A 12,628-nucleotide genomic window follows, 5' to 3' on the forward strand; every position below is an offset into this window, starting at 1 on the left:
TTGGACTCCAACTCCCATCAGCCCCAGCCAACATGGTCAATGGTCAGGGACTATGGGAATTGGAGTCCAGCATCCAGTTCCCCATCTCTGATATACGAAGCAGCATTCCACACGGCATCCAAAAAACATTTAGAAGAGACATTCCCTCCTGAGAGCAAGGAAGGCCTCCTCTTGGATCAGGAATGGAGACATCTGTGGCACACCAGATGTTCTCAGACTCCAACTCCCATCGGCCCCAACCAGTTATGACCAATGGTCAAGGAGAATGGGTGTTGTTGTCCAGCTGTGTCTGGAGGAATGCAGGATCCCCATCCCTGTTCCATGGAAAGGTCCAGATTGTGGGCAGGCAGTGGCCCCTGTCCTTACCATCTTGTCGGAGTGAGTGGTTGGCTCGGTGGCTGCCATGTCATAGTAGGGGGGTTGTGGTGGCAACTTCTGGATCTCTTCCTCTGGCTCCTTCATGTTGTCCAAGTGCACAACCTGTGGTTGGTGGGGCGAGTAAAGTTCAAGAGGGCAGATTAGCAACTCTTTACAAATATTATCAGTAGACCATCTGTATTATTTGCCTATTAGAATTATCTTCTGTCCCTCTTTACCCAACTCCCTTTCCCCCTTAATTCTATTTCATTCCTCCCCTTTTCTTTTCCTTGCCAAATTTGCAAATTGAATTACAGTATCCCTTGAAGGAACTATGGAAATGGACACCACACCACATCCTACCTCACCATCCTACCTCATCACACCCGTCCTACCAAATTGACTCCCCACCAAAAGGCTTCCCCAGATAGAATGGACAGAGCAACTCTGACAAGCGGCTGGAGAAACCATGCTTCCTTCTGCTTCAGGTGAGGATGGTCAGCAACCAGGGAAGGTACCTGGATATCCTCTGCCGTTAGGTGGCTTTTCATCTCCTGCTTCCGCTTGGGAGGTGGGGGAGCAGGTTTGTGGGAGGGGGGAAGGTCAATCCTGCAGGAAGAGAAATGGTCAGCCATAGACACAATGCAGGGCACGGGAACATCCCAGAAAGCCTATTATGTGAGGTTCCATCCTTCATCTTACAGCAGGGTCACTAATGTGGTGCTTTTGGGTGCCAGTGTGCTCACAGATACCTCCTGTGATGCTCATGAAAGGTCTCCCGTAAATATCCCTGCATAAATCCATCATCTTCTCCCCTCCTGCTGAGTTCTTTGTTTGCATTGGCTCAGCCTCTCCCAAATTGAACATACACCCTTAGACATGTCCATATTTCATTGGATGCCAGGACTGGATCCCTCCCCCTTCTGTTCTGAACAGAGGAGAAGAGGAGCAAAGAGCTTCTCTCAAGAAGTGAGCACAGTGGTGGCTGATGTAGGTTTTCCCCCCACTTAGAATATTATTAAGCAATCCCAGAGTCTCAACAATGAAACTGGCTCCGCGTACAGAGTGAGTCAAGGCTCATGTGCCACTGGTATATAAGTGGCATACAGAAATGGGCTCAAGTGGGGAGTGAGATGCATTTACAAATACGGACAGGCCATGCATTGTCCCGGCACAATAACATTTTCCCTAGAAACCCTATTCATCTCCAAGGATGCTTTGAGAAGCTGCGGGTAGGCAGAGGAGAGAGGGAGGTATGTTCAAATGCCCTCTGAAGAGAGAATATTTTCTTTGCCAGTACTAAGAAAATGGCCCCGTTAAAAGGGAAAGCAATGAGATGAAGGCTTGCAAGCCCAGGACAGGGACTTGCCAAAGCGATTTGCCTCTTACAGTTGAAATTAGATGGGCAGAAAGCACAGCCCAGAGAGTGCAAAAGAGAATCATCTACACTAGACTTCCATTGGATGTATCTGATCTCAATGCATCCCACTGATGGGTCCCTCAGGTAGCTCTTGAGATGTGTCATGGAAGATCAGCACCACGGACAGCTCTTTCCTGCTACAGTATTAGGGGTGGTTAACACAGTTCCTCAATCCAGGGAATGCCCACACAATAGCATCTTCCACAATTGGTGCTCTATCCTTTTATTGCCCCCTGCAATCTCAAAGTTGATCCTCCTCCTCCTTGGGAGAACAGATATGGGGTTGTGGTGGGCGTCTGGTACTCACAGATCATTGTCGGTGTCAGAACGGCCCTTTTGCTGTCGCCTGTAGACAATGAAGACCGTCACAGCCACGCTGATAATGAGAGCAGCAGCAGCAGCAACGCCCAGGATTCCAAAAATGCCTCCCGGTATCCCTCGGGGCAATGGCTTATCTGTAATGAATAGGAAAGAGTAGTCTTAAGCACTAAGATCATATAAACAGCATTCTATCATTTCTCATTTGCAGAACTGTTCCAAGTCTGCAAAAAAAAAAAACCAAAAAAAAAAAAAACCCAACAACACAAAATGTTGAGTATTACCCTTACATCAACTCTGCATGGTAGGCCCTTATCACACCATTTACAGCCCTGATGGGCAACATAGGGAAGGGTTGCAGCTCATTGGCAGAGCATCAGTTCTGCATGCAGAAGATCCCACCCCCTCATCCAATCCCTGGCATCTCCAGGTAGCTCTGGGAACATCCCCTACCTGAAACCCTGAAGAGCTGCTGCCAGTCAGTGCAGACAGTACTAAGCTGGATAGAGCAGTGGTGTGGTTCGATATAAGGCAGCTTTGACTGCTCCCATGACTCTCGTCTGTTTGCATTTTAATTCTCATAGCAAAGTTTACTTCAATTAAATGGCATATAAATGCTGTGAAACATGTGAACAAATAAATAAAATAAAGGTGGAGCAATAGCTATGGGAGTGTTAATACTCTGAGCCCTTGCTTCCTATGCTCAGGTTGTATATATGCGTAAATAAAGCCATATATCATAAAGATACCATCTGAGCTTCATTCCAAGGAATCTAAACCTAGGTAAGTGCCGGAACCTCTGGAGTCTCTCCCTGCTTGGAGATTGGCGTGGTATGTAACACACACACACACACACACACACGTATATGATTAATATTTTTAGGACCCACCTTATTTCTGTGATCGTAAGTTGTTTTGAACTGTTTTAAATATTGTATTTTAATTGTTGTAGCCTGCCCCGGGATCTTAAAGTGGAGGGTGGGTAAACAACAACAACAACAACACATGTTCTAAGTAAATAAATGATAAATGAATAAGAGCGCAAAGTGGCTTGGAATGGGTGGAGGCAGAAGTGCCAACCCATTGTCTCACCCTGTGCAAATTGCACCCCTCTCCCTACCTCTTTGCAGCAGAAAATCAGTATTGGCTGTGAGTCTCAGCCTAGAGACTGACCCACATTGAGTCAGTTTATACCTGCTCAGGAAAGGTGCTTGTTTAGCTGGTTCCCCAGCAAGCAGATGCACTCCCCCCCACACAAATACTGCCTCTACCCTCCCGTGATCCCACCAGTTGTACATCTTCATCTCGCCAGGCTGTCATCTTTCCCATGTTTGCTTGTCTTTGTTGAGTTGTTTTATTCTCCTGGCCCTGATATACTCTCACGTCTTTTTTAAAAAATAAAGCTGCCTGCCGGGTGATAAATGGATCCTGCTGGGCCTCCATCATGCAGCGATAGGTTCCTTCTGAGCTACAGCCATTGCTGGTCTGTGGGGGAAATGCCTTGATGTTGAGGAAGAGTAGGCAGTGCCTTCTGTAGAAGGGGATGTGATGATGTTGGGAGGGACACGGGACCAAAAAAAACAGGACCCACTGGTTCCGGGTTAGACTCCAATTTTTAAGCCAGTTTGCACGTGGATGTTCAGCAGCTGAGAATGGCGCCCTCAGGTGTATTCTTTCATGTGTGAATGAGTCAAATGCAGCTGGAACTTTTGTGTCATCTCCCCTCCCCATTTTTATTTCAGCAGATCCTGTTCACACATTCAGGCCAGCTCCTCACAGACAACAGAATGAGGTGGTACATTGGAAATGGCAAATTTTCGTACTGGAAGTGGAGGTGGGTTATATTTTATGAGGGAGGGAGGGAGGGAGGGAGGGTAGAGAAGGAAAGGATATGGAAAAGAAAAAGAAAAAAGAAAAGGATAGAGAAGGATGGAATTAGAAAACTCTGCGATCTGAGACTTTGGGAGACCAGACTTCAAGTCCTCACTTGGCCATGAAACACAGTGGGTAGTCCTGGGTCAGTCACTGCCTCTCAGCCTAACCAACCTCAGGTGGTTGTGGGGATTAAAAGAGGAAGCAGAGAACCATATAAACCACTTTGAGCTCCTTTCAGAAATAGGTGGAGTGGGACATAAATGCAATAAATAAGTGAAATGCATAAATAAATGCAATAAATAGAGGTAGCAAGGAAAAATGTTCTAGCCCAACCTTTCCTGTGCTTTCCTACTTTTCTACATTCAGAAAGTCTAAGCCAGGCATCCCCAAACTTCGGCCCTCCAGATGTTTTGGACTACAATTCCCATCTTCCCCAACCACTGGTCCTGTTAGCTAGGGATCATGGGAGTTGTAGGCCTAAACATCTGGAGGGCCTGGTCTAAGCTTTACAGGGGACATTCCAAATTCCCCCCCCCTCTCTCACACACACAACTGTCTAACATGTTGGACTCCATTTTGCTTTATGCTTACAGCAGGTGTGAGGAATCTGTGGCCCTCCTGATGTTGCTGAACTACAACTCCCGCCAGCCCTAGCAAGCACGGTCAGTAACTAGGGATGATGGGAGTTGTAGTTCAGCAACACCAGGAGGGACAAAGCTTCCCCACACCTGGAACAGAGCAAGCCTTGGCTGTAAATAATCCATGGTGTGTGTAAATAACCACACACACACACACACACACACAGAGAGAGAGAGAGAGAGAGAGAGAGAGAGAGAGAGAGAGAGAGAGATTGCAGTGAGTGACATTCACTTTCCTCAAGCTTATAGTGAACACTTGACAGAAAACGAAAAGAGAGGAGGAGGAAGGAGAATTACAAACTCAACCACTCGTCTTTAGTAACAGAGTTCTTGTAACAACCAGCTTAAGATTTCAAGGAGAGGAGCAGAGAAATGTTGCTGGTTTCTCAGCTGAGACCATGGAGAGGCCTTGCTTCCCATCTCTCCCTCTGTTGTAGCCAGGTGACAATTGTTGGGTTATTTTCCGCTGCCTCTGTCTTCCTTTTATTTTCAAATTTCCACCTCTCATTTCATTTCATATCATATCATTTCATTGTACTGTATTGTTTATCGGATGACTTGTTTTAGCCGTTTTATATTCCTGTGCGCATCTTTGACAGTTGCATGGCAAGAGAAGCAGCATTTTGTTTCTAGTCTGGACTGGAAAAGCAGAAAAGAAGCAGCGTGGAAGCAGATTTCAGCTGAGCGTTAGGAAAACCTTCCTAATGGCAAGAGCTGTTTGGAAGAGGGACAGATCTGCCCTGGAGGTAGTTGAGCCAACACCTGTCTGGGTGCCACCATCACATCGTGCATTGCAGAGCCATTTTGCATTCATTGATGGGTTGGGCTAGATGATTTCTGGCTTACTCCTTCCCACTCTATGATAAATAAAAAATCTTCTTATAAGGAACCCCATAAATAAATAAATATGAAAACAATGGTGCAAAAACCAGCACCCTCCAAATAATTTTTGGGGTGCTGCTGAAATTCTGGAGCAGCCCAAATTCCAGGAGGCTTTCTACCTAAGCCAAAGTCACATTTGTATTTCCAATTGTTATTTGCTCATTTTGGGCATTTAATTGCTGCTTAATCATTAGCATATCTTAAACGGAGTACATAAATAAAAACCAAGCCAAACAAACAACAACAGCCCTCAATTAAACTGAGCCCAGTTATTATCTAAAAATGCCTGCTGGAGCAAGAAGGTCTTTGTTCAGCAAAGAGGATGCCTGTGTACAATCTCAGCCCGGAGGCTTGGATCCACAACATGGAATGCACAGCTTCTTGTCACTAGGAACTCTGCGTCTGAGCCAAGCAGGGGCACCAATAGTGACCCCCCAAAAAAATCTCAGTGGCTGGGCTATGATATAAGGGACTAAGCAGTGCTTCTTTGCAATGTCAGATACAAAGACGACCTCAGTCTTCGCATAGTGGCACTCAGAATCCCTCTTATCCTGTCCTGTCCAAAAAGATTTTACACAGTGCTGAACATCTCTCTTCCTTGCAGATCATTTGAGAGAGCTCGCCCTGTAAAATCAGCCAGAGAAGACTCAATGAAAAGGGAACAGCCCTATGGAGCTGGAAGGCCCCAATCCAAGTTAGGTGGTGGTGGTGGTGGGATACAGAGACTGGGGTTGACCTCAGAGTGTGAAAATGACCTTCACATTCAAAGGCAGGCAATTCTGGGGGTGGTGGGGGTTGGAGCCGGGGTGGGTGGGGAGCTTGATGGGAAAGGGCTTTGAAACATATGATAAAAGGATTTAATTTGCTCTACCTTCCAAGCTAATTAAAGTTGAAAACCAGCTAATTGGTACTTTGTACTTCCAGCTCCAGTGGTGATGAAAGGGAAAGATAATTGCAGGAGAGGAGGGGGGGAATTAAAATGGGGGGGGGAGAGGGCAAAATGATCTGATCACCTGCAAATAATGGGAGGGTGAGGGAGGAGAATAGAATATGTAGCTTGTAACAAAGCACATCCAAGCCTGATGTCTTAAGGGGGGTGGGGGAGAAACGCTACAGAGATTATCCTCCTCCTCACATCTGCTGACATAAAACAGGCATGTGAGCGTTACATTATGTGAAACAGAATTTTGTGACACGCCAGTGTGAGCAAGCCAAAGAAGCGAGCTGTTTTCATGAGGTCTGACAGTGCGGCCCATCAAACGGGTTCTTTCCTGCCTTCCGTGAAGGAAGCAAATCTTCAAGCTCAAGTCGAAAGGTCCCTGTGCTAGATTTTGCCGTCGTAAATGCAGCAGCCCTGTTCCACTTGTGACTGTTGTGTGGATGAAGACATTTTTGGAAGTGCTGCCAAAATTTTGAGATTTTCTATTCCACTCCTAAAGGTACAGGAGCTGCACTGTCCTAATGGCAGCCGATGGCCCAAACCTGGGGAGCTGTTGTTGGACTCCAACTCCCATCAGCTCCAGCCCATGTGATCAATGGTCAGGGATGATAGGAATTGTAGTCCAGCAACATCTGGAGGTCCACAGGTCTTCCACCCTTGCTCAACCCCATGGATGGGGAGCCTCTGCCTTTCCAGATGTTGCTGGAATACATCTCCCATCATCCCTAACGGTTGGCTCCACTGGCTGGTCCTGATGAGAGCTAGAGTTCAGCAGCATCACATGTGCCACAGGTCCCCCTTCCTGGTCTCTGTCCCCTGTGCCAACAATATCACTGTAGGTATTATTAGGAGGCAGCATACAAATGAAGGGATACGGTGACAAAAGTGCTTTTTAAAACAAACCACTTTCACAACAGTTCATTTTAAGTTATTTGGGGAGAAACTCTTGTTGAGTAAGAACACAAGAGTCTGCTGGATCAGGCCAATGGCCCATCTAGTCAAGTATCCTGTTTTCCCAGTGGCTGACCAGATGCTTGTGGGAAGTCCTCGAGACTTCATTTTCTGCGGTTTCCAGTAACTGATATTCAGAAGCATTCCTGCCTCCAACTAATTGAGCAGTGGACTCCCTTAGTTCATACCCAGAACCAGATGCCAATCTATCAACTTCATATATATAATTTTTATTAAACTTTCTGTTTTACAATTTTAAATACTCCTTTTACATCCTTAAGACATCAATGACTTCCTTTCTTCCCTTTCCATGGTTCATTTTACATATCATAAATCCCTGCATATTTTACAGAAACTATACCATTCAGTATTCCATTACTGCATCCATCAAAACTTGTTTACGCAGTTGAATTTATCTTAATGCTGCCAGTGTTTTCAGCTGTACACAATTTCCCCCCATATAGTCAATAAACGTTTTCCAATCTTCTCTAAACGTATGTTCTTCTTGTTCTCTTATTCTCTATGTTAGGTCTGCGAGTTGTGCATATTCTGTCAACTCAAGTTGCCATTCTTCTTGAGTTGGGACCTTGCTCATTTTCCATTTTTGGGCTAACGAAACATGGGCCACAGTAGTGACATACATAAATAACCTTTTTTGACACCTGGGAATTTCAGTCTGAATTATCCACAAGAGAAGGGACTCTGGTCTCTTGGTCATGTGTGGATCTTAGAAGTGTGGCAGGGGGAGAAAATCTCCTTTCCGCATCTCTTTGCATTCCTTTAGGACACACCTGCCTTCCTCTTCTCTCCCCTTGTGTCCTACACCCGGCCTTCTCTGCCCTCCATTAAACTGCATGAGCCTGGGTGTCACCAAGATGAATTGGAGCTGCTGACAGTTATCATAGTGCAAGGCCGATCTTCTCCCTTCTCCTTCCCCCTCCCGTCCCCGTCCTCTACCTCTCCTGGCTGTGTGTCACTCTCTTTCTCTCGCTAAACTACATTATCCCGTAAATAATATTTCTGCTTCGAGACAGCTCACTTAACTGCCAGGCCTAAGCAGACAGCCGGAGTGATGCGATATGATCCCTTTGACTACATTAGAGATTGTGGCAGGGAAGGAGATGGCAACAAACTGGGGTGGGGGGTGGGGGGAGGGATTGCTTTGGCTGGGGGGATTTTTCCCTGTGATGGATCGGCCCCTAATGGCCCTCCTGATAGCAGGTAGCAAGGGGAGGGGGATGCCATCAGCTCCCCTGGAAAGGCTGTAAATCTAATCAGGCACTTTGATTGGAAAGGTCTTGACGGAAGGGGAACGGGATATAGAAATCAATGTGAACTTTTGCTGCAAGCCGGAGTGAGGGTTGCATGTTGGGAAAAGTGGAGAGAGGAACATGTGGATGAGAAGGAAGATGGAGAGCTGAGAAGGAGAAGGATTAGGGTTGCCATATTTCAAAAAGTGAAAACACAAAAAGTGAAGACACAAACGTTTTTGAGCTTTTTTTTTTTTTTTACTTTTACCCAAAGTTGTTGGGCTTCCCCCCAAAATATATATATATATAAAATAGAAGACGTTTTAAAGCATTTAAAAAAGAAATTCGCCCAAATCTACACTTTCGACATGAGCTGCCATATGTCTAGATTTCCCCAGACATTTCAGTGATTTCCACCTGACACTGTTTCCAACAGTTGAATCCCAGCTTGTCTGGGAAATTCCAGATGTATGACGGGCCTACCTTAGATGGCTGTTTGAATACAAACAGTAAAACAAGTTCCCATTTAAATATCTTGAACCTGCCTTTCCAAAATTCTCTAGGGAGCATACAGTACAGCATTAGAGATGGAGAGCTTGTGGTCCACCGAATGTTGTTGAACTTCAGCTCGCATCATGGCTGACCCCGGCTCCACTGTTTGGGGCCGATGGGAGTTGGAGTCCAACAACATCTAGGGGAGCACAGATTCCACAACCTTGTTGGAGCAGGTCAGCCATTTTGTCTCTCTTTCTTAAGATTGTCTACTCTGACAGGCAGGTCTGTTTCCCAAACCCTTCCTAACTGGAAATGCCAAGGGTTCATAGCTGCCAAGTCTCCCGCTGAAAAATGTGGGATCAGCAGCGGCGTGGCACTGGAAGTTGCTTCTATGCATGTCTGGACATGCGTAGAAGCAACTTCCGGTGCCGCTCTGCCCAATTTCCAGTGCCCAGACATGGGCAGAGCGGCACCCGAAATGGAGCCTCCCTGGCAGGTAGGAAATCCGGGGGAATTTCCGGGATTTTTTTCTGTTTGGGATAACAACGGGAAATGGATTAAAATCTGGGGGTTTCCCGTGAAAAATGGGAGACTTGGCAGCTATGCAAGGATCTAATAATCATGCCTCACCACTGGCCATGCTGGTTGGAGCTGATGGGAGCTGGAGTACAACAATGTCTTGAGGGTGGTGGGTTCCCCATCCCATAATAAAGGTCTTGCAAATGGCTCTTTTACCTCCCTGGGTTCAATGTTCAAACCAGGGGGTGAGGGGAGAGGGGTGGGTGTCACCCTTAGCATGCTTGGGTGTTTTGTTTTTGAAGTGCATGCATATTTCCAAATATACAGGTAAGGCAGATGGGAAGCAAGCCCACAGGGAGACAGGAAGTCAAAACCATAGCCCTAAAGCAGCAGCAAAAACCAAAACAAAAACCATCCACATCCTTTCACAGTTCCTGTCACCCCCTGCCCCAAGACTGCTCCTTAACAATCTATTTAGCCAAACTGGAATCGCTTCAGAGGAGCACAACAGAGATGGCCAAAGGTGTGGAACACAAGTCCTCTGAGTAAATGTAAAGGACCTCTGGATGGTGAAGTCCAGTCAAAGGTGACCATGGGGTTGTGGCGCTCATCTCACTTTCAGGCCGAGGAAGCCAGCATTTGTCCACAGGCAGCTTTCCGGGTCATGTGGCCGTCATGACTAAACTGCTTCTGGCGCAACGGGACACTGTGATGCGGGCCAGAGCACATGGAAATGGTGTTTAAAGGTTGAGGGCACCAGGAATATATTTAGCTTGGGGAAGACTGAGTATGTGATAGGATTCTGAGATATAACAGTGGGCATAGTTCTCGGCTGACCCAGAAGCCTGGAGTATCTCTTCAGTTACAGGATAGCAGATTTCATGTCAACATTAGGAGACATTTCTTAAGAATAAGACAGCCAGACAGTGGAACCAACTACCTAGAAGGTTGATGGAGCTCTCTCTCATTGGAGGCTCTGCCAGCCGAGGCTTGGACAGTCATTTCTGGAGGATGCTGTGGATTTCCTCCATTGAAGCAGCAAGTTGGACTCAGGGCCGTCTTAAGCGCGGTGGGCGCCGTGGAGCGACGGATCACTCCGGCGCCCCCCGCCCTGTTTCCCAGCGTGTTGGGTGGGCGCAGCGCGGCTGCCACAGGTGCTGCTGCGTGGCGCCGTGGCGGGCGGGCAGGCACAGCTTGGTTGTCGAACCGGCGGACCGGCCGGCCAGCGGGTGGGCGCAGCTCGCGGCGCCCTCCTGGCGGGCCAGCGCCGTGGTGCGCTGCGCCACCGGGGGTCTACCTAGAGCCGGCCCTGGTTGGACTAGATGTTATTCATGGTCCCCTCCAGCTCTATGAATCTAACTCCAAAGTGCCAAACTCTCTCGCATCCTTTGTCATGTTATTTAAAAAATAGCCTCCTCTCCTTTCAATCCTGTAACATCCCTAATCGTTTCTGAAAGGCAGCGGCCTGATTTCTTCTGGAGGATCGTTCCACGGGTTAGGAGCCATTACTGAAAAGACCCTGCTCTGCACCTCCATGGTAGAGTCAACAGAACCTCCCCATCAGATTGCAATAATCTGGGTAATTTGGTATGGGAGATGGTAGTCTCTCAGATGATGTGCTTCTCAGCTGTTCAGGGCCTTATAAGTCAAGATCAACATAGGGACATTATACGGAGTCAGAGCGTTGGTCTATCTAGCTCAGTACAGTCATACCTCGGTTTAAGTACGTCTCGGTTTGAGTATTTTCAGTTTAAGTACTCCGCGGACCTGTCTAGAACGGTTTAATCCACTTTCCATTACTTTCAATGGGAAAGTTCGCTTCAGGTTAAGTTCATTTCAGGTTAAGTACGGACCTCCGGAACCAATTACACTCATACCTTGGGTTAAGTACACTTCAGGTTGAGTACTCCGCGGACCCGTCTGGAACAGGTTAATCCACTTTCCATTACTTTAAATGGGAAAGTTCGCTTAAGTACAGACTTCCGGAACCAGTTGTGTTTGTAAACCAAGGTTCCACTGTATAAATAAATAACAACAATAATAATACACTGGCTGGCAGAAGCTCTACAGGGTTTTAGGCAGGGGTCTCTCCCATTCCTACCTTGAGATGCTCTGGCACTGAGCCAAGGCCCCATCCCCAGGACCTCCCTGCGGTTCCCTGCCTTCCAACATCTGCCACCCGAGGCAGCTGCCTCACCCAGCCTAACAGTAGCTCTGTCGCTGTCATCAAATGATCCCAGGTTTGGAGTGTTAGAAGAAAGGGAGAGGGTGAAAACAACAGCCTCTCCTCTCTGTCTTCTTTCTCCATGCCACACACTGTTTTATAAACCTCAGTCACATCCCTCTCCACCCCACTTAGTAGATTTGTGTTTTTAAACTTAGAAGCTGCAGATGCCTTAGCCTTTCTCCTTCTTATGTGCTGTTTGTGAGTTCCTGGAACATGACACCCCACCCCCACCCCGTAACACACACACACAGTTCCATGTATCTGTCCTCAGCAATCACTGTGGAATATAATCTGTGGCTTATTTAACCCAGTAGCTTGCAGAGACTTTAACAGATCACGCAGTCATTGCACAGAAGCCGTCAGAATGGATGAGTTGTCATGTCAGGGTGGAGCATTCTCTCCCCTTCTCTCCCCCCCCCTTCTGCCGTAGCCTGCTAGCTATTAAATTCTCCTGTAGAAAGGCTGCTGCAGGGTTGATGTTTCCATTTGCAGCGACAGAGATCTGGATCAGATTTACTGTCCTGTCCAATAAAACAGCAATGGAAGCATCATTCCTGGTGCGGTAGAAGACAGACAGAGTTATTCAAGTGCTGGGTACCCAGGGGGTGGATGAGAAAGAGTTCTTAACATTGAAGACGAAAGATACGGAGGAAATGAAGGTGGCCAGTTTCAAAGGAAGAAAACGAGCTTTTCTTTTTAAAAAATAAAATAAAATGCTATTATTATTTGCAAAAACACAATTGCGAGAGGGTCAAA

The 12,628-nt window shown here is 46.9% G+C and overlaps 1 protein-coding gene across 4 annotated transcripts in view; it reads right to left on the reverse strand.

The window, feature by feature from the left end:
* Positions 1-12,628, reverse strand: part of NECTIN1 (nectin cell adhesion molecule 1) — a 186,809-nt gene that overhangs the window by 21,754 nt on the left and 152,427 nt on the right. For all 4 annotated transcript variants that reach the window (XM_088658192.1, XM_088658191.1, XM_088658195.1 and 1 more), the window contains 3 exons: positions 2,085-2,232; positions 876-966; positions 367-480 (listed from right to left, as the gene is read on the reverse strand). In XM_088658192.1, coding sequence (XP_088514318.1) covers positions 367-480; positions 876-966; positions 2,085-2,232 — 353 coding nt within the window. The remainder of the gene's footprint in view (positions 1-366; positions 481-875; positions 967-2,084; positions 2,233-12,628) is intronic.

This window comes from Zootoca vivipara, chromosome 14 (genome assembly GCF_965207765.1).
Source record: "Zootoca vivipara chromosome 14, rZooViv2.hap1.1, whole genome shotgun sequence".
Classification (NCBI taxonomy): Eukaryota; Metazoa; Chordata; class Lepidosauria; order Squamata; family Lacertidae; genus Zootoca; species Zootoca vivipara.